The following is a 22550-nucleotide window of genomic DNA, read 5'->3' on the forward strand; positions in this document are numbered from 1 at the left end:
ACATTAGGAGAATTCTGTTTCAAAAAACTTTCTCATCCCTCTTCATCCAGTTTCCTTTTTAGAGTTTGAAGCCATGAAATCATGTCTCTTACTTCTCTGAACTTTTTGAAATTTCTTTTCCTAAAGTATGAGGATATTTGATTGATTCTAAGCAATCTGCTGGGATAGACAGGGTGGAATGGGATCGCTTTGTATACATAAGTGTATAAGTGCAGCCAGTCCTGAAAAGAGTGGGCAGGGAAGCTGTGTTATCCAAAGGGAATTAGGTCTCAGTTAGTACAGGGAAAAGGAAGGGGTAAGAAAGTAAGAGTTTTAAGAGAGAAGCAAGTTTGTTTGTTTTTTTTTTTATAACCTATAAAGCAGGCATTCCAGAGAACACAGTTGGAGGGGTAGGCAGATTTGGAATGGGGTTTGTGGGTTTGAGGGAGGGATAGTTGTATTGAGGATAGAAGTGAGGGAGTGGGCAGTGGAGGGGGACATAGAATGGTATTTGTACAATGATAGATGGGGATTCAAAGTCACTGGGAAAAGTAGGATATGATGGGGTGAAAGTACGTTAATTACTAAAGAAGAAATTCTGATAGGTTATCATCATCCCTAAAGGAATAGGTATGGAGATGGGGCAGGTTGGTAGTGCAGAGTGAGCAGTGAGGCTGGACGTGCTCATGATATAGAGGTTGTGGTCAGGGTCTTCACTAATCATTAAGTCAGCCTCAAAGTGGAGTTGTCCCTAAGCATCAGGCAACTGGTCTATAACTAAAAGGGGAGGGTGGAAATGGTGTGGGGAGAGTACCCATGTAGGAGCAAGGCAAACCAGTGTGTTGTGGGAAGATAAAGTGAGAGGTGAGTAATGGAATGGCTGGCTCAAGCAAAGCACCTCCCTCAAAAAATTGGTTAAATAGGTTGATATTGCCTCAAATGAACACTACATCTTATTTTTCTATGTTTCGTGGAAAAGAAAACATAATGATAAGGGCGCACTATGATAGGTAGATAGTCCTGGTCACATAACTAGTTAGGACTGGGCCTATATAAGTGTTAAATATACTTTTCAAATTGAGTTGAATCGAATCCTGCTTCTCTCCCCATCCAGCTTTTACCACAGCTCCCACATCCTTCTTCAAAACACACATGCTTATTTGTGACCTTAAAAACACTCCAGCGGAGGGCAGCTAGGTGGCGCAATGAATAGAGCGCTGGCCTTGGAGTCAGGAGGACCTGAGTTCAAATCCAGCCTCAGATGCTTAACACTTACTAGCTGTGTGACCTTGGGCAAGTCACTTAACCCCGATCACCTCACCAAAAAGCAAAAAAACAAAAACACTCCAGCAGCTAAGAATCCAGTGAATTGTACGTTGTTGTTTTTCGTAGATACCTTGATGACTTTTAACTTCTGTCTCTAAATCTTTGGCCAATGATACTGACAGGTGGGATGAAGGCACCCTTGTGACTGCTTCAATGCAGTCTGGGGCTGAGGGCCATGCCTGTACAATATCAGTCCAGAGAGAGAAGTGCGTAATAAATTCCTTCCTTCCTCTCTGACTGTTCCATCAGTCAGTGAAAAGATGAATGTGCACTTACTGGGAGCCAAGTATTGTTTTGATTGGATTCTTTGTAACCACCAGAATACCACTAAGCAGAGGTTGGAGGTGGGAGGGGAAACCAAACATGGTCTCGATGACTCTGCAACACTGAAGAAATTGTGATTCAATGTGACAAAATTACTGAGGAACAACGCTTATCCTGTGCAGCCTTAAATGGAAGAACTAGGAGATTGGAGGAAAATGTGGTCTAAACAAAAGGCAAAGCCTCCCAATAACGAGATTGTCCTGAAGTGGAATAATAGGCTGCCTAGAAGATTCTGGCAGTCATCTGGCTGAGGCTGGGTTGACAGTGGCTGGAGATGTTGTGGGAAGAATTTCTGCCTTGGCTCCCGTTAGATGGCAGCTATGATGTGTGCAAAGAACACTGACTTTGGAATCAGGTGCCCTCTGTTTGAAACCTTTGTATCTTACCACTACACCTCTCTCATCTTGTTTCCTCCTCCTGAAAAATGGAGTCAAAGTACTGAGAGCAAATTTTGCCTTGGACACTTAATAGCTATATGTTGCTAGTCCTAAGGTTCCTTTGACCTCTAAATCTATGATCCAATGAACTAAGTAATCTGTAAGATCCTTTCCAGCTTTAAATTCCTTTATTTCAGACGTCACTTCCGATTCTGATTCTGTAATTTTTGCTCACCATAATGCCACAATCTGGGATTTTGTTTTGGTAATCTGCTATTTTCTTCATATGGATAATTTGATATGAGGTTAAGTTCTGACTGACCCCAGGATTCCTCCCCTCCTACAGTGCATTCCAGCACAGCAGACCTGCTGGAATTTTTTGAAGAACAGGTGACAATCAGCAACGAGAACATCCGAGTGGGAACGTTCTCTTTTTTAAGATCTGCCATCTATGCTGATGGTAAGTAAGAGAAAATTGAAATTTGAAAGGCTTCTTTTAGATCCAGAAGCTTGCCACAAAATTTAACATACTCCCTTATATTCTATTCCATTAAGATAAGGATTTATTTTTATCATTTCATGACTCTAATGTTATTGCACTTCTAATTCTTGGCTTCTTCAAAACATACATTTTGGGGCAGCTAGGTGGCGCAGTGGATAGAGCACCGATCCTGGAGTCAGGAGGACCTGAGTTCAAATGTGACCTCAGACACATAATACTTACTAGCTGTGTGTACCTGGGCAAGTCACTTAATCCCATTGCCTAGCCAAAAAAAAAACCAAAAAACAAACAAACAAAAAAAAAACCATACATTTTCATTTCACTTGTTCTTGTGTCATGTTCACAGAAAATTGTTAGATGGCTAGTGAGAGCTTTGCTTTTCCTCCATAAAGACCTATTTTCTTTTAGAAACCATCCCTCTCTCCCACTCACTTCCTTTGCTCAGTCCAGCCTAGCATCCTCCTCATTCTGACTCCTGACCCCATCCCTACATCACTGCAGAGCCTGCTACTGCCCCACCCCATTCCCCAAGCAAGTGTAACCCAGCACCTGTTGACCGCTCCTCTCCACGCAGATCCAACCATGTTCTCTGCATGTCTGTATGATGCATTTCCATTTGGGTAGAATAGTTTTCAAAGCAGATGTGGGATTTTCACAAGTCTGAGCATCAATTGTTTGTTGACAGTTGACACTGGCAAACACCAGCTGAAAAAAAAAAGTTGCTGCCCCTGCGATAGCTATTGCTGATTACAAGTCATTGAATAACTTTTATATAACCGTTTTCAAAGCACTTTTACATATAGTATCTTGTTGAATCGTCATAATGGCCCTTGAAGGAAGGCAGGATTGTTATCTCTATTTCACAGATGATGATATTGAGGCTCAGAGAGACTTCCCAAGAGCCCACATTTGAATGAAATCTAGAAATGGAGGAAAGGCTCAGGTGATGAAGAGCGTTAAATGTTAATCAAAGTACTTTATATTTGATCTTGGAGCCATAATTAGGAGTCAGGTCTTCTTACAAGCTGATCATGTATTGAAGTATATGATAAGAATGCAGAAGGACAGAATTCATTAGAGAAATAGGTAGAACAAAAGAGGATAAAAAAAAGGAAAGGAAGGAAAAAAAAACTTGTAAGCATTTAATACAATGGGGAGTGCAAATAGCCAGTACCAAGCAAAGTCAGGGGTAGCAGTGTGATTGTTTAAAGAATTAAATAAGAGGGGGCAGCTAGGTGGCAGCTAGGTGGCACAGTGGATAGAGCACTGGCCCTGGATTCAAGAGGACCTGAGTTCGAATGCAGCCTCAGACACATAACACTTACTAGCTGTGTGACCCTGGGCAAGTCACTTAACCCCCATTGCCCAACTAAAAAAACAAACAAAAACAAAACAAACAAAGAATTAAATAAGAACCAGATTATATTCAAATGAACAGATCATGTGCAGAACCACACATAAAGTAACCCCCTTCCCCCCCCAAAAAAACAGCTGAATGAGATGGCATTAGGGACTGTGTATGATTTGGGGATGAACTTTAGAGTCATTGAAAAGACAAGGGGCTAATTTTTTTTTCCAACTGCAGCCTATTTATTGCTGCCAAATTAGGCATAAATCATATATTTGAAATCATGTAGCATATAGTTATGGGAACTTAACAAAAAAATTAACCACTAAGAGGAACCCAAAGGAATAAAAGCAGTCATATTGCCCAGCAGCATCTACTGACATGCATTGATGATACCACACTTTAAAAGGATTAAGAGAAATTGAGAATGGGTTCAAAAGATAACAACCAAAATAAGTGAAAAGTTGGGTAACTAAAACTAGAGAAGATGGCAGTAACAAATATTACTTTTGATTTTAGAAAAGGAGACTGTGATTATTTTCAAATCTGAGTTCTCTTGAATCTCCGAATAGTTTAGGCTTCTACTTACTAGTGCCTGTCTGTCTTTGTGTTTTTCAGAGCCCAAATTGAGGGATTATATTACTATGATTGAAAGGACAGTCAAACTTGTCATGGATGATTACAGTGTAAAAGTAAGAGGTTGGGTGGGATATTTTGTTTGCTTGTCAGAAGAGGAATGCATGAAATGGTCATGAGACTCTGAACTGTAAATGAGAATGACAAAAAGAACAGTGTCAGAAGCACAGTGCCCAAAATCCAATTCACCTTTTTCTTAAAAAAAAAAACATTCCATAAAACTTAAATTCTATAGAGAGGAAACAGAGCTCAGAAGGAAACATGATGGAATACATTTGGATTAATCATGTTACTGAGTCATTTCAATTGTTAATAAATTGCCTACTACTTTTCCTAACACATGTTCAGAATTTGATTCAGAAGTTAGTACTGGGGGCAGCTAGGTGGCGCAGTGGATAGAGCACCAGCCCTGAAGTCAGGAGGACCTGAGTTCAAATATGACCTCAGACCAAATACTTGACACTTACTAGCTGTGTGACCCCGGGCAAGTCACTTAACCCCAATGGCCTAAAAAAATAAAAAAAAAATTTTTTTTAATTAAAAAAAAGAAGTAAGTACTGAAGAAATCTCTAAAAACGAGACATTAAAATTTTCTCCTTAATATTTAGTGAAGAAACTTTTATTCTTTGTTCTTATCATAAATAGAATAAAGTACCTTGTGGATAGGAGGTGCTCAGATAGTGGCTTGATGGATGAAGACCTCAACTATAGAAAATATAAGGCCTTATACTAGGCTACATTAGGTGAAAGTAGTACATTAAAACCCCCAGATTACCTATGCACCAAAATTCTTCTGAGAGCCTTTAGCAACCAGCTTCTTCCCTGTATATGGTGACTGCTTTTAAAATAACCATAGATGGTCCATAAATAGTTATTGCTTCATTGACTCCACACAGTGGTCAGGTATGGTGAGTAGCCAGGTTATGTTTCATGGAATAAAGATCAAAGAGAGTTCTTGGGCAGAATTTGGGACCAAAGGAAGATTCACCGAATCCTTGAAGGAAAAGCTGATCCAAGGAGAAATTGTAAGTTATAGGATATTATCCCAGCTCCTCTTTCTGTGCCTAGCATTCTTATGCTGCCTACTGCAGTATCCTGGCTGGTCTTGCCCTCCCTTGTTGGTATTCTATGCTCAAATATTCTCCTGCTGTCCTCCACAAGTACTCAGATTTCAACTGGCTGAGAGGAAAGCAACCAGATAAACTAATTCACTATTATGTAGTAAATGTCTGATAAGATTTGAGCATGCTACTACTACTCTAAGCATTTGTAAAGAAGAGGCAATATTTTATCCTGCAAAGAAAGTATTTTCTAGTCATAGAATTCCAAATGATATGGCAAGGGGGAATTGGCATTGAGGGATACAAAGAGGCCCTGCTCTCAAATAGCATTCTAATGGGGGGAAAGCATATGATACACAAAGCAGATGAAAGTAGGGGACCAGAGGGACCAGGAAAGGGCTTCTATAGCAGACAGACTTTGAGTTAGGTCTTGTTGGAATCCAGAGAAGCCAGGAGGGAAGGGTGTGGAGAAAGAGCATTCCAGGCGTGAAGGACAACCAAAAAGGGACTGAGATGACTTATAGAGGGTCATGTTTGAGGAATAGCAAGTAGCATTTTCTCACTATATAACTTTTGAAGAAAACTTTGAGTGACTCAAGAAAGTAAAAGAAATCAAGTCTTGTTCCATCCAACATCATAAATTGTGTACGTTTCCATTACTCTAGGTGAGGATTTCCACTCTCCTTCTCATCCAGAGCATGTGTGACAAGGGCTACCTGGAAGCAAGTGAAGGGTGGGAACTGATTGAATACATCTTCTTCCAGTTTGCATTTTCCAGATGGAATTTGGTAGGATTCCAAGCACTGCGGTTTCAGTTTATTAATGGGCCAGAGCTTATTACAGTAACTGATTCATCATTTATAACTGAATCTCCTCCACCCCCAAAAAATAAACATCTTAATAAAATAACTGAAGCTTACTATAAGCTCTCTGAGATTACAATTGGACCCTAGCTGACTGATGATTCTCTGGTCTAGTGCTGTGTAAGAAAGACTACAGACAAAATAGTTTAAATTCAGGTTTTTATCTGTTTCAATAAAAACCATTTTCTTTTGTTCTCTAATGTCTTTTCACCACACAAACAAAAAAATCAAGAAATCTATGTCCTTGAGTGGACAGATTGATACAATCTTCTAGTCTGTTATAAGAAAAAGATCAGACATAGCTAAGCTTGCTGAGTGGGCAACACCCACTTCTTCTGGCCTTGGTTTGAGCATCAGAGAGAATGGTGTGTATATATATATATAATTTAACCACTTCTCTATGCCCAATTTTTGATTATATGGTAAATCTCATAATGCTAATGATTTGTCAGGGATATCATAGGAGGAATTCATTCTTCAGGTTGGACTAGATGACCTCCCAAGTCCCTTTCAATTCTGGGATTCCAATAATTCTCTCATTCTATGGAGAAATGCCACAAAATTTCCAATATAGAAGGCTCAGCATAAAAAGGCATGTATCAGATAATGATATTATTTTTTAGCCAAGTGGGTATCAGGCATTGGGGATGAGGTCCTATATCTACAAAACCATCCATGACTCTTCAATTTTTTCAAACCTAGTCTAAATTCTTGACCAAGTATATCCTCCACCAAAGCTTTGCCAAAGTGAAAGACAGTTTAAAGGATCTGATTTTTAGCAAGTGACCAGTTTTGTCTTTCTTAAAGGTGGATCCAGAAAAGTCCACCATCCAGGAGAATTTAATGGCAGAAAATTCTGTCCTAGAAATGGCCCTCGAAGTCCTACAGGGATTGGACCCACTAGTTAATGGAATGCCTCAAGTAAGTAATCTCTCATTGTTGTCCTTGGGCTAGAGATTAAACATTTTTTTGGTGGGCAAACCCCTTTTGTGTGGACTGAGCTATTATGGACAGTTCAACTCATCTGGACATATAGGAACACTTTCATCTTCTATCTGGTGAGCCATAATCTGAGTTTCTGTCCTGAAGTAAGTGGCCACATTGATGTTGGAATCTTGGATCTGATTTTAAAGTGAATAAAAGCAGCTTAGTCACCTAATTTACCTTAATCCCAAAGCCCTTCTTAGCATTCTCTGAGTCCTACCCACTAGTAGGCTTTCTTCTTCCTTTACTTATCTCATCTAGATCCTTCTCATTGTTGCCTATAGATAACTGATCTACTAATTTGACAAACTGAGGTGACTCATTTAATCAAAATAGATATTAATTGGCAATAGATGATTCATCCATTCAATATTTCAGCATTTCTTTTTGTGTGTATGACACTTGTCAGGGTTCTTTGAATCTCTTCTCTCTTTCACTCTCAAATTTCTTGAAAAAAGCAGCTCAACACCTAATGTCTCCACTTGCTCATCATTCTTCAGCCCACTCTTTTCTACCTTCCCTCTCCACAGTCCTTTAAGGCTGTTCTCTCTAATAGCACTTCCCAGCCATCATTGGACCATGCCTCCTGTACTTAGACTACATAATCTTCTCTTTCTCCCTACTGGGACCATGAACTCTGCTCTTGGAACCACCTTGGACTCTAATTGGTGAACTCTCACCATCCTCCCTGAAGCCAGGCCTCCACCTCATTTCCCAGCCATCATGCTCCTGTGTGCATACTGCACCTCCCCCTTCCCATCTTCACTTTATGTGCTATCTTCCTTCCAAACTCCGTGATGTCAAAAAATGACTCATTTACATGAATTTGTATCCTAACTCTTAGCACAATGCCTGACACAATCAGAAATTAATAAATGCTTTATCTATGTGATATCATCAGCAATTCCTTCACTGACATTTGATACTGTATAATGCTCTTCCTTACTCATACTCTGTCCTCTCTGGCTTCCACAACAAAGTATTCTCCAATTTCGCCTTCTGCTATTCTATCTGTCCTTTCTCTGCCTTTTTTACTGGCTCTTCCTCTTCTTCCTCCTCCTGGCTCTTTGAAATTCCCTAAAGTTGTGTTCCTGTAAACATGACTATCTGCACCTGATCAAAAATCCCTTCCACATTTTCTCTCATCAAGTGGCCATTCAGCCTTCCCTAACAGACCTTGAGTGAAGGGAAACTCACTCCAAAGGCACCCTATTCCACTTGGGAATAGCTTTAATTATTATGATTTTTTCCCATACATGAAGCCTAATTTGCCTTTCTGAAACTTTCATCCATTGATCCTAGTTTGTAGCCCTCCTTCTACTCCAAGACAGCTATTAGACCTCCCCTGAGTCTTCTATAATCCATGCAATGTTTCTTTAAATGAAGCCTGAGAGTATTAGAATTTCTCACTGCCATATCACACTGTGGAGACATTATGACCTTGTGTCCACCAACATTGCAGAGATTCTTTTTTCTCAGATTAAAAGTTGTCTAGTCCCTACTTGTTCATATGTACTTAGAAAGTTGACATTCTGGACCCAAGGATAGGACTATATTCAGCCCTATTAAATTTAGCATTATTAGATTTGGTCCAAGGTTGTAGTTTAGGGGTAGGGAACCTATGATTTCAAGGCCACATGTAGCCTTCTAGGTCCTCAAGTTCAGCCCTCTGACTGAATCCAAACTTCACAGAATAAATCCTCTTACTAAAAGGATTTATTCTGTAAAACTTGGACTCAGTCAAAAGGCTGCTCCCAAAGATCTAGAAGGCCACATGTGGCCTTGAGGCTGTAGGTTCCCCACCTCTGTTCTAGTCTGTCAAACTATTTTTAGAATCTTATTCTGGCATCCAATGTGTTCTTCATAGCTCATGTAATTTTCAAACTTGATTAGCATGCCATTCTTCATTCAAATATTTATTAAAGTATATTAAATAAGGAAGGAACTGATCTTTGGATTATTTGCCTCAAGATGTGCTTCCATGTGAACTTCAAGTTATTAATAATTAATCTTTTGGTCCAATTATTCAATGAGGTCCGAATCTACATAGGTGTGTCATCAGCTAACCCACATGTCTCCATATTGTCCACAACAGTATTATCAGAGACTTTTTAAAATTCTTGACTGAAATTATAACTACAGCATTCTACTACTCTAAAAGTCTAATAAGCCTGTCAAATAAATAAAATGAAGCCAGTCTGCTATGACTTGTTCTTGATTAATTCATACTGGTCCCTTTTGTTCACAGCTCCCTTTTCTAGATGTTCACTAACCATCTGTTTGATAATACATCCTAGAATTTTACCAGGAATACAAGTAATACCTAGTGGAATAGAGTTAACAAGTTGCATTTTCTTACCTCCTTTTTTTTTAAATTGGGACATTTGCCCTTTTCCAATCTGTAGTATCTCTCTTTTAAAAATAATGTCTATTTTTTTATTTTTCTGACCTTGATAAACATGAACTCTTCCCTATAAAAAGAATAGCAAAGAACACAAATGAAATCATGAATCTCTATTAATACAGCTTGCATTTTTAAAATTCTTTCACACATTCAACACGCTGGTTTCAAAGCTGTCCTGTTTATCTGTATCTCTTCCTGAGCTTCCTGTTCTTGTCTATGCACAAAAAAGAAAAGAAAAGGAAAAGGAAAGCTTCAACAATCTCCCTGTTTTGACATCAGTATTGTTAGACCTCTCTCATATACATCTACCCTTCCCTCTCCCCCTGAAAAAAAAACTTTGGAAAAAATAAACACAGTGAAACAAAACAAAACAGTGAGACTAGAAAAGGATGGACAAATTGAAATATTGCAAGAGCAAAATCAGTAGGATTTGTGCTACTACCTGATTAATAAAGGGGAAAAGTAGGAACAAAAGATAGCTGCAAAGTTTCAAGCTTCAAGACAAAGTCCCTTCTTTTCTGTGAAGCCTTCTCAAGTCACTCAGACCATAATTATATCTCCTTCCTCTGAACTCCTGTGGTGCTTATTATATATGACCCTCATTTGGCTCTTAGTATGTGTAGTGCTATTGTTAGAATTCTGGCCCTTGCTTCTGGAGGTTTTAGGCCCTCAAAAGGCCTCCCAAAAAAAATCAAAGAAAGTGAAGATTTTTATCTCTGCAACTGGAACTGATCCATATTTTGGTAAGTGACTCCAAAAATCTGCCAGAGTTATATGGGACCTCTTGCAGAAACCTAATCAGAGTATTTTACTGTTTTCAAACACAGATAACAGAAGGTTTGTGGGTAGATAAGGACAATTCCCAGTCCCAGAGGGACAAAATTCACCTGTATATTGTGAATATTTTCCTGGTGATGTTTTAGATGGCTCAAAATCATGGAGTACTACAGTCTCAGAAGACTAAAAATTGCAAGTACCCTAAGGAGAGGGAGAGGTCTATGTTGGGTATACATAGGTTGCAATATATAACAATGATGACTTGTGTATAAAATGTGGCATGAAAGATATTACCAAGGACCTCTAGCAAGAAAGTAAAGGATAGCATGAACAATAAAGGATAGACAGTTCAAGAGTTATGCTAGTAGCCACAATGTATATATTTGTAAATAAGAATCTTTTTGTATATGAAGGTATGGATGGGCTGTTGATGAAATCAAATCCATTAGATTATTAAAATATTCCATATTTCTGTACAACAAAAGAATGTAGACATTCTTACATTCTCTTGGAATTTGTTATAACTCTGCTTGACAGAATCCAACACAAATTTTCTAAATAAAATAGTTGTAAAATCCTAATTAAGCTTTTTTTCCCATTAAGCAAATATTTCTCTTTAAAAAAAAACCCTCTAGGGGAAGCTAGGTGGTGCAGTAGATAGAGCTCCAGCCTTGGAGTCAGGAAGACCTGAGTTCAAATCTGGTTCAGACATTTGACACTTACTAGCTGTGTGGCCCTGGGCAAGTCACTTAACCCCAATTGCCTTACCAAAACAAAAAAAAAAAAAACCAAAATAACAACAAAAAAAACTCTTCCAAATGTGTTTTATTTATTTTATTTTATTTTGTTTCATCTTATTTATTTATTTATTTTTAAACACCATTACAAAAGCAGCCAATTTTGAAGGGTCTGATAGGAGATCAGAATATTTTAGAAATATTTTCAGCACTGTTTTACAATGTGACTCATATTGAAAAATACGCTTCAAAAATTTAAACAATTAGGGTAATATGACTGTTTGCAACATGGATTATTTTCAAATAATCCATATATTTGCAGTTATCACTATCTTTGAAACATCTCTTGATTCTCTTGCATCACTTTCATTTCTTTTCTCAAATTTTCTTTTGTCTCTTTTATTTGATCTTTTAAAATCCTTTTTGAGCTTTTCCAAGAGTTCTTTTTGGTCCTGAGACCAATTCACATTTTTCTTTGAGACTTTACATGTACCTGTTTTGACATTATTATCTTTTTCTGAGTTTGTGTTTTGATCCTCCTCTGTCACCATAATAACTTTTTTTTTGTTTTTTGCTCATTTTTCCAGCCTATTTTGTGACTTTTAATTTTATGTCAAAATTGGGCTCTGCTCCTGGGATGTAAGTGGTACTATCCCAAGTTTCTTACACTGGAGGAATGGGGTGTTGCCCCTAGCCTGCTGTGTGAACGGCACAGAGCACTGTCCTGACCTGCACTAAGGTTCAGGTCCCCAAAGCTGGCTTGCTGAGGTATGGCCTACTACTGACTTGCCTGGACACTACCTGCACTGGATTGCACTCTCCTTAACCTGAGTGAGACAGACCTTTCATGTTGACTTTCTGAGTTATCTTGAGCAAGAAAATGTTTTCACCCCATCTTTTTGTTGGTTCTGCAGCTCCAGAATTCATTTTGAGGGGTTATTTCATAGTTGTTTGGATTTGAATTTGGGAGAGTTCAGGTCAGTTCCTGCCTTATTCCACCATCCTGGCTCCACCCTTTGCTTTGAAACATTTCTTAAGGACTCTTCTTTCGGTATACAATTCTGTGAGAACAAGGAGTGTGTCTTTTATACTTTATGCTTCAAACAATAATTTAATATGGGCCTAATATGCAAGGTACTGCCCTTGGTAGTGAAAGAATTAGAAAAATAAGTGAACAATCTAAGCTCAAAAGGCTAATTCAATCAACAATCACTTATTGAGGATGATTGTTAGTGTTACATATTTATGTCAATTCCCTGTATGTTTTGGCTAACAGACCTTTATTGGTGATTTTCCCACTTTCACATTTCTTTTCCGATTCTATCCTCACTGATTGTCTGAGATTAAAATAAAAAAAAGTCAGAACAGTCTGTGTTGGAAGGGTTGTGGGAAGATAAATATACTGATGCACTAATGGAAGATCTGTGAAGCGGCTTAACTGTTCTGGATTTCAGTTTTGGAGAAATGCAAATAAAAGTAATTAAACTGTCTATACATCCCCAAATATTTGAAAACTATAAATAAATGACCACATTTTAAAAATGTTCCAAATCACTTATGGTAAGTGAAGCACAAATTAAAACAACTTTTAAGTTTTACCTCACTCCATCCAAATCTATGTTTTAAAAGGATTATTTTGTTAAGTGGAAGGGATGGAAAGAGACTAGAAGAGTAGAAGCAGGGAGCCTAGGTAAGAACTATTGCAATCCAGATTCAAGGTTCAGTGTGAAATAATGAGACACTGGACGACAATGGTGGTGCCATGGGGAAGTGAGAAAGGAAAGAACTCATTAGAGAGACAAGAATTGTCTAGACAGTGATTTATCAGATATGGAAGAGAAGAAACAGAGGAAGTCCAAATGAATACAAAGTTGAAAGTCTGGATAGAACCATTTGTGAATTTGGACTTTTATGGTTTTTTCCAGAGACCTAGGCTAAGCTGACAGTCAAGGTTCCTAACCTGTAGAGCTGAGAGATCCCCTTGGGTCCATCAAGAGAGCAATAGAGACAGAAAAAAGTGAATGCTAATGAAGCTTTCTAACATGAAAGGAAGCAAACCATAAATAGAGACAAATGGAAAAGTATAGCCTAGCCTTGATCTCTTACACTATCTTTTCTACAGGTGCTATGGCCAAAACTCCTGACTTTTGTGGTGCCAATGGAATATACTGGAGTTCTGCCCTATCTGTTTAATATCCTTAGGATCCTGCTGATGGCAGAGGAGAAGAAGCAGAATGTTGATGAGTCAACAGCTCTTGTTGTCTCTGCTGGACCAGGTTTGTACTTAAAACACACACACACACACACCCCTTCTGTTTCTCTCTCTTCATAGATACACCCCAAGAAAGAGCATGGTTCTTTCATGTTATCCAACTAAATTCAAGAGAAAATATGCTCTGAATCTAATCAGAATCATCCTTGTCCCTCTAATACTACTATTTAATTTCTCTTTCTAGTGAAACTTCCGTCAGCCCAACAGCTGCTGGCCAGACTTTTGGTGAGTGCGGTTTAACAAAGCAGGGGAGGAACATGTGGGGAAAACACTGGGAAGGAGTTCAAGGAAGTGGCTTTAAATCTCAGGTCTGTTGCCTATACTATGTATGGGACCATGGGGAAATCATTTAACCTTTCTGGACATTCATTTGATCCCTTGAAAAAGAAAGGAAGAGAATTAGATGGTCGCTAAAATCTCTTTCAGTTTTAAATCCATGACTTCACAATCCTACATGGATATAAGCATCTGTACCAAATTAATTTCGTTTGGTGTTACATAAATAGAATTGTCATTTGTACCAATAACACTGATTAAGAATTATTGTATCTATAGCCTAGTCAAGAGTGATGGGATCTTTCTCTCATCTACTTAATTAGTTTCACCTATAATAAATTAAGTTGCTCTACATAATTCTTATTTCAGGGTTTCATCATGGTGACCCTGGGATTACCAAGGCTATGGCCAGTGGAGTGCAAACCCTGGCAGGTGCCACCAAACTTGAAAGGCTTTGCTTCAGGGCTTTGTGATAAGAGTATGAGCTTGGCATCCTTGTACCCAGCCACCTGAACCTAGATAAGCTATGTTTATCACCAGAGGATTGACTACCAAGAGGGGAATGGGTGCAATCATGATAGCTCATGAAGACTTTCTCCTAAGGCATAGATTTGAATCTGTGGAAAGAGGATCCACACCAATGAAATCACAGATCCTTGAAGTGATAGGAAGTATTAGTGAACAGTATAGGATGACTACTAAAATAAATCAGTTAAGAACTCCAATCATGCTCATCATATCTCCAGAAGACTGATGGTAAAAAATGAGACCCACCTACTGGCAGGTGACAGGTTCAATATGCAGAATGAGACACATCTGGGGACACAATGTGGAAATTTGCTTTACCAAACTATGCGTATTTATTGCAAGTTTTTTTTTTTTTGCAATGTGGTTGTGAGAAAGAAGTGAGAAGGGAAGGGAACAAGCATTTTTTAAGCATCTACCATTTGCCAGGCACTGCACTAAGTGCTTTACAAATATTATCTCATTCTATCCTCATAACAACCTTATGAGATAAGTATCATTATTATTCCCATTTTACAGTTGAGGGCACTGAGGCAGACAGAGGTTAAGTGCCTTGCCCAGGGTCACATAGATAAAAAATTCCTAAGACTAGGTTTGAACTCAGATATTCCTGACTCCAGGCCCAGCGTAGGGGCAAAGGGGTGAGGAGTGAAAGAAAGAGAAAATTATTATTAGTTGAAAAAATAAAATAAAAATTCCAAAAATAAAGTAAATCAATATCCTCACAAGCAGTTGGCTGGTTCCCCTCTGCTGCTGGTCAGCTCTCTCACTGAAGGATGTGTTTTCTGTTATATATCTAGCATCAGTTTCTCAGATGCCCTTTTTCAAGTATAAAAAGTAGATAAGTGATGATGACTCCCAGAGTAATTCACATTTGCATTTTTCCTTTTTTGATCCTAGTAATTCAAATCAGTTCAAAAATACTTTTAAGGAAAACTCTGTACTAGGCACTAGGGACATAAAATCAAAAAAGGAAAAAAAAAACAATCCCTTCCTTCACATTGCCTACATCCTACTAGAAACTTTCATAGTCCTATTGGGAGGGAAAAAGAAAGGAAGGTGAAACTAGATTGACTGTTAATTGATTGATATTTCTCCTTTGAGTAATTCCTTGGCAAGAGGAAAGATCAGACATTAGAATTTAGGAGAATCCAAAATAGAATTTATGATGAAAAGCAGATGGACATGCTAAAAGAGAACCATTATAACCATTTTCTTTTTCCCATCTGTAGGTGATTTCTGTCCTGGCCAGTGAGGGACTACCATGTGGGGCTGCAGCAGTAGGTCTTTTAAAGAACCTGTCCAGTATAATCCACCCAAACCTGATAGAACTGTGGAAAGAACTAATCCCTGATCTGCTTCTCCCTTTGGGAGGTACAGAGGAAGTGGGGTCAGATTTACATTTAGAGAAAAAAAGAACTCAAAAGAATTCAGCATCATGTGCTGAACTGTAAAATAATCTTATTACTTTTATATAATAATATCACTGGATTTTTATGTGAGTTGAATGAATCCAATTGTTTCTACTAATGGTTCCACATTCCTCTTTCTCTGGGGATAAGTTGCCTATTCACAGGAAGGGAAAGGTCTGTATTTCTACTGTTTTCTTCTGTATTTGAGGGACTTGATTTCAGCATCCAAGGAAGTGGTAATTGAAGGAGACAGGAAGAAGCCATGGTTATAATAAAGCGCTCCTATCATGATGCAGATAACAAGGTCATTTTTATGGTCCACAGAGAAAATAAGAAAGGAAATAAGAAACCCTGGGTTGTGATTTGGATAGAGGTTTTCTTTCCACCTGACCAACATTTCAAAATTTACCAAATTGATATTATTTGAGAAGCTGTTCTTAAGCAAGGAGGAAGGTGTAGAATGAATTACAGTGTTCACTGGGTGAAGCTGCCTGGCTAGCCAAGACCCCTTCCACCTCCACCAGAGGAAAGAACTGGGACGCACAGACATAAAAAGACAAAATGGCTCTTGGTTCCATAAGTGCAGTTCCTGAGCGCCAGAAGAATTTTACCAACCCCTATTTGTATGCATAACAAACGTACTCACGACAGATATATTCAAAAATGCCCTAAGGTCAGCTTACTTTAGAACACTGCATTTACAAAAGGCTTCAGATACACTTGTCCTAGAAAAAAGGGATCCAATCCCCTTCAAAGAAACCCCCTTTCAGGGCAAGAATTTTAATCTAGAAATAGCCCCATTCCCTTTCATTGACTTTTATAACAGGTTTTTCCCCCCTGAGTTTAGGTTGAATTGAAAAAAAAAGAATCATAAATACTGAAAAATATAAATGAATTTTTCATGCCCCCAGTTATGACAACATTCAAAAGTTACCCAAGTCAGTGTGGAATCCTGACAAAATTGGACAAATCCGGATTGGGTTTCCTGGGTACTATGGTGTGGTCCAGATCAAGACTAAAGGAGACCTAGGTCAAGTCACCAACCATGACAAAATCTATGTCCTTCCTTTATTCTTTGTTTTAACATCAACATCTAAGCTCCCCCTAAGTATGAGCTCCCTTCATTAGATATAAATAAGCCACTATGGTGGGGCATTGGAAATTGTGAATCTGCTCTAATTGTGATTACCTTGCAGTCATTGAATCAACTTCTTTTTTCTAGGAAATTGTTATAAAGTCACACTGTGGGAGGAAATGTTGCTGGAGGTAAGTGGGGTTTGGCTTTTAGTTAGAATGCTAGAGATTTTCAGGTGAAATCAGGTAGAAATTAATATTTACACAAGAGAATTCAAATCCAAAGGGCAAAAAGTGGGTGAACTCCCATCTAAAAAAAATGTAATTCCATAGGATGTGACATCAAATCTTTCACAGAATTTTATATTTGGAAGAACTCCAAAAGATTATTTAGTCTGATGAATCAAAAATCTTCTCTACCCACAAGGTGTCCAAGAAGAACAAGTCTATTCTCTGCTGCATACAACAGTCTTTTAAAATACCTGAAAAAAGCTATGATGCCCATATAAGGAACTTCTTTAGCTTAAACATATCCCGATCTCTTGGCCTTGCATGGCATGATCCCAGAGCCATTTTTGGCACTAGTAGTTCTCTTCTGGATGATCACCTACTTTTTTGTGCCCTTCCTAAAATGGGACACTTAAAAATGAACAAAGTACTTATTCCCCATGCAGTCTGACCAAGGCAAAGTACTAAGAGACAATTGCCTTCCTGCGCCTGGACACTCTGCCTCTCTGAAAGCAACTTCATATCGTGCTAGCTTGCTTGGAGGTCCTGTCACACTGTCAGTTCATATTGACTTTGGGGTCTACTTATTTGCTTAAGGATTCTCTCAGTTGACACAGAGTTACACAATTTGTACATCAAGCTATAACCTTCACATTGATAAAGTGAGTGTGAACTTTGAAGTTAAATGTTAATTCACTCTCTCTATACCTTTGTTATGGTTTTCCTCTTTGTTTTCTAGGTTTCTCCTCCTTACAAACATATTCTTCATCCATTCACACAAAGAAAGGAAATGGGTTCAAACACTTTATGATATACAAATATATGTGTAAACATATACATACATACATACATACATACATCAAACATAATGTGTATATATACATATGTACAGCAGCTAGGTGGTACAATGGATAGAATGACAGGCCTAAAGTCAGGAAGACTCATTGTTCTGAGTTTAAATCTGGCTTCTGATATTTACTGTGTGACCCTGGACCTGTCCTTAACTCTGTTTGCTTCAGTTTCCTCATCTGTAAAATGAGCTAGAGAAAGAAATGGCAAACCACTCCAATATCTTTACCAAGAAAACCCCAAATGGGGTTATGGAGTTGGACACAACTGAAAACAACAGAACAGCAACAACAAAAGGATGTGTGTGTGTGTGTGTGTGTGTGTGTGTGTGTGTGTGTGTATAGAATAGAGAATGCAAATACAAAAATGAGGTACTCTTTCCTAAAGGAGCTTAAACTCTTACTTTTATCTAATTCTCTACTGTAACCAAAAACCAAGAATCACAGAGAATCACAAATCCAAACTCCTCACACAGAATCTTCCTCTCTCAAGCACAATTCTCAAAATGGCATTTTGAAAAAATAGAATAAACTAAGAATGACATCCAAATCATGACAGTATGCTTGATTGCTGAAAGCAGGAGGATGTTGTGTCTGAAACAGATTTGATGATTCTGTAGTAGGTCAAGAGAGGATTCTCACCTCTAACCTTCTTTTACTCAGCCTGTGGCATCAAAAAATGGCTCTATAGCCTGCATGACCAGATATATGATCTATCCAGTTAATGTATCCTTCATTTCTGTCCTCTTTCTTCCTTTATGCAAAATTCCAGCCTTGCTTTCTCTAGATATAGATATTCTACCATAAAGGGAGCATTTTTGCCAGACATTTTCTCTTTTTAATCTTCATAATAAATAACTTTCCTTTTTCTTAACTGTCTACGAATAGCTTCCTCAGCAAGTTATCATACTAAGCTGTTCATGAACAATCTCCATAGACCATCCTTCTTCTCCCCTACTTAGAAGATCCATAAAGTAGAGGATTTTCATCTGGAAATAGCCCCACTACCTTTCATTTTATAACAGGTTCCTTTTTTTCTGAGTTTGTATTGAATTCTTTTAAAAGGAAGGATCATAGATTTTGCAAAATATAAATGAATTTTTCTTGTCCCTAAATGAGACAAGAGGTAAACTCCTTTGAGGATAGGGACTGTTTTGTTTTTTTCTTTTTTATATCTACCACCTAATATAGTTCATGGCAAATGCATGGATCATTGAACTGACTTATGCTGTGAATGAATGGATGGCATTTATTAATCACTTACTATGTGTCAAGTACTGTGCTAAACACCGGGAATAAAATTACAAAACTAGGACATTTGAGGTTACACTTTAATGGGGGAGAGGACACACATAGGTGAGTAGTGATCAGGGAAAGCTGGTATGGTCTGGGAAGTCACAAAGATGGCAAATAGAACTGGGCAGTTATTATTAGAAGAGTAATGGGGACTTTTTTTTACTTCATTTTTCTTCAGGTTTTGTGTGTATGTGTGCTTTCTTTTGCAACATGGCTAATCAGAAAATAGGTTCTACATGACCACATGTATAATCAATATCATATTGCTTGTTTTCTCAAGGGATGGGGGAAGAGCAGAAGGGAGAATATTTGGAAAATTTTTTAAAAAATGAATGAATTGCATGTAATTGGGAAATATTTAACATATGTATTTTAAAAGATGAATAATGAGGGCTCTGATTGGTGAATGAAGTTATTTATATAAAGTGCTTAGTAAACCTTGGAGCACTATATAAATGTTTGCTATTACTATTATGATTCAAAACTTTTTCTTCCTTTTATGTCTTTAAAAAAAACTAATCTTGAGAAATGCATTTTCCCAAACTTATTTCCAACTTTGAAAAAATTTAACTTGATTTTGAAATTAAATTGGATATTGTTTCTAGTCCATTTGCTGACCTGTCCCAAAAGAAGCACACTCATGATGAGATCTTCTTTTCATTTTTGTCCTCTCTATATGAAACCAAGTCTTACCAGTGAAAAGTCTGGGAAATGAGCAGAAGAGTTCCAAAGTGACAGTTTCTTTCCCTAGGATTATTTATAACTCTAATTTCTTATATTTGTAATTTTTAAAACCAAAGGTACCAGAAAAATGAAAATAGCACACAGCAATAAACATTGCCTTATTTCCAACTTTGGCTTCCTTTAACAGATTCTAAGGGAATCTTTATGGAAGATCAATGATAAAAATTGGAGTATTCAGCTGACCCATGAATTCATCCAGCAGATGGGAGCCTATTACAACACCTCACTTGAGAAGGTCAGTTCTCAGTTAAAATTCCCAAATTAGCCCTTGATGTTAGCAAGCTAGCATTCAAGAAAAGTAGTTGCAATGAGACCTAGCATTTTATTTGGAGTGCAAAATTATTGCTTATGGTTATCTGCTGTCAAAACAGAAAATAAAACTCTTCTTGATGACGACCTCTGTTCTTCATCATTCTAATTTAAGATGGCTCATTCTCAGATTTAGATGGGCCAGCTCTTAACAAGGATTATTTTTCAATATAACTGAAATAAATTCATAGACTCTTAGACCTAGGAAAAAAACAAGAAGCCATCAAGTTGAGCCCTGGGTATCCAAGAAGACCTGTGCCTAAACTATCTTAGGTTCTGTATCCACTGTATTACTGAAAAATTCCATTGAAGAATATTTCCTAAATTCCATAAGTATTCCTGTGAGGAACCATCCTCTGTGAAGGTTTCTGAGAGGCGACATGGTGTAATGGATAGGGCAATGGACTTAGAGTCAGGGAGACCTGGGTGTCAAGCCTTGCTTTTGACACTTACTAGATATTTAATGCTGAGCAAGTCATTTGACTTGTCTGTGCCTCAGTTTTCTTACCTGTGAAATAAGAGGGTAATTCTAAGTACCCTTTCAGTTCTACATCTATGATTCTTCATCCTGTGAAGTTCTTCTGCATCTCTAACCTCATCAAGAAAATAACTTTTTAACCTATGACAGGACCTTATTCACAAAGGACAAGTCTTTCTTTAGTTTCTTATGCCCTAGCTCTGAATACTTCATGGTTTCTGGTAGAAGGGAAAAAGAAAACTTGGCTTGTCTCCCTCTAGAAACTTGCAGAAGCAGTTGGGATAAAGCTAGGAAGGGGCTGAAGCAGATGGGTTAGATGAAACCATTATCTTCAAACCTGCAGTCACTTCTAAAGGGGGATTTTTCCCCTTTTAGGAAGAATATTTCATATCATTTCCTCACCCTCAATTGTTCCTCTGCTATGCACTTTTTCCTCAGCAATGTCTATCATTATAATGAGGGAAATGGTTTGGAAAACAGAGAGGTGGCTTCCATGTGGCACATGCTAGACTCTGGTTCCATCACTTCCTGACATTTCCAGCTGCCTTATTCCCCTTCCTGGGTAAAGATGGATGTGGAGCTGTCTATAGTCAGATATGATCATCAAGGCTAAAGTAACCAAAATCTCTCCTGTCTCAAATTAGGCTCACATTCCTATTTTTACTTGTCCTCAGTGAAGATGGAGAACAGCTGGTAAAAATTCTGCTTAAAATGATCCTATCATCAAACATTTATTAAGCTTAACCACAGCCTTCTCTTCAAACAATCATTCCAACTCTTCACTTTTCCTCTGACAACCTTTTTTATCCTCAAAAATTATTATATCCCTCACCTTCTTCCAAAAATACATTAGAGGTGGTTTACAGAGCTAAAACAACATAAGTAAAGGCATAAGGAGAACAGAACAACAACTAAAAGGAGCAAAAACATTTGTGTTCCTGATGCTTGTCTTTCCTTTTCCCCCCCAGAAATTCCTTTGGAAGGCTCTGGGAACCACTTTATCATGCTGCCAGGATGTGAATTTTGTAACTACCCAGCTGAAGGATATCTTACTCAATGCCAGCCATCTGGGGGACCAGAGAGAGGTAAGCAACCTTCTATCTCTTCCCCCCCCCACACACACACACCTTATTTTTGTGGGTTTCAGTCATATCCTCCAAACCTCTCACTGAAATGACAATAAAATCTTATGCCTCCAGCTATTGTACATTGGGTAATTTTCTAGAAAACTGAAGCATACCACTTTGTACAACGTTTTTCATGGAAAACATTCTAAAAAGGTATTGCATATCTTCCTGCCTTCATAGGGTATGGTTATCAGCAGTATCTTGATCATTCAATCCTTATGAAAAGAATTATTATCCTCTATTGTAATATAGTAATGCCTTTAAGGACTGATGAAGTTTGGAGAACTCTTTTCTTCTCCATCAAATGCTCCCCGTCCCTACCCCCCACCCCAGATGATAGGCTTTTTGTATCTGCTTTCCATAGATTTTTTTCCCTGATTCTTCTTTTACTAATAGACTGTCAGCTCTTACTTTTTACTGTGGTCAGTGTACCTGTCTAGAGCAGAACCCCACCTAATCGTCTGCTACTAATCTCCTGAGTTGTGAAGTCAGATAATTAAGCTTTTAAAATTGTGAAGTAAATGCTCTCTACTCTCAAGGAGCTTGCACTAATTTTTATACTAATGACTTTTAATTTCTTTTTTTTTTTGCTCTGAACTTAAACATCAAATAAAACAAGTATTTTCATAAACATAGTAGAATG

At 38.0% G+C, this 22550-nt stretch overlaps 1 protein-coding gene across 1 annotated transcript in view; it reads left to right on the forward strand.

Moving 5' to 3' along the window:
* Window positions 1-22550, forward strand: part of MROH2B (maestro heat like repeat family member 2B) — an 88220-nt gene that overhangs the window by 20588 nt on the left and 45082 nt on the right. Inside the window, exons 10-19 of the mRNA XM_027863596.1 lie at window positions 2353-2466; window positions 4475-4548; window positions 6219-6341; window positions 7224-7337; window positions 13441-13594; window positions 13775-13815; window positions 15624-15765; window positions 17026-17069; window positions 20121-20228; window positions 21749-21865. Coding sequence (XP_027719397.1) covers window positions 2353-2466; window positions 4475-4548; window positions 6219-6341; window positions 7224-7337; window positions 13441-13594; window positions 13775-13815; window positions 15624-15765; window positions 17026-17069; window positions 20121-20228; window positions 21749-21865 — 1031 coding nt within the window. The remainder of the gene's footprint in view (window positions 1-2352; window positions 2467-4474; window positions 4549-6218; window positions 6342-7223; window positions 7338-13440; window positions 13595-13774; window positions 13816-15623; window positions 15766-17025; window positions 17070-20120; window positions 20229-21748; window positions 21866-22550) is intronic.

Source organism: Vombatus ursinus, unplaced genomic scaffold (assembly GCF_900497805.2).
Source record: "Vombatus ursinus unplaced genomic scaffold, bare-nosed wombat genome assembly UNPS02014772.1, whole genome shotgun sequence".
NCBI classification, from domain to species: Eukaryota; Metazoa; Chordata; class Mammalia; order Diprotodontia; family Vombatidae; genus Vombatus; species Vombatus ursinus.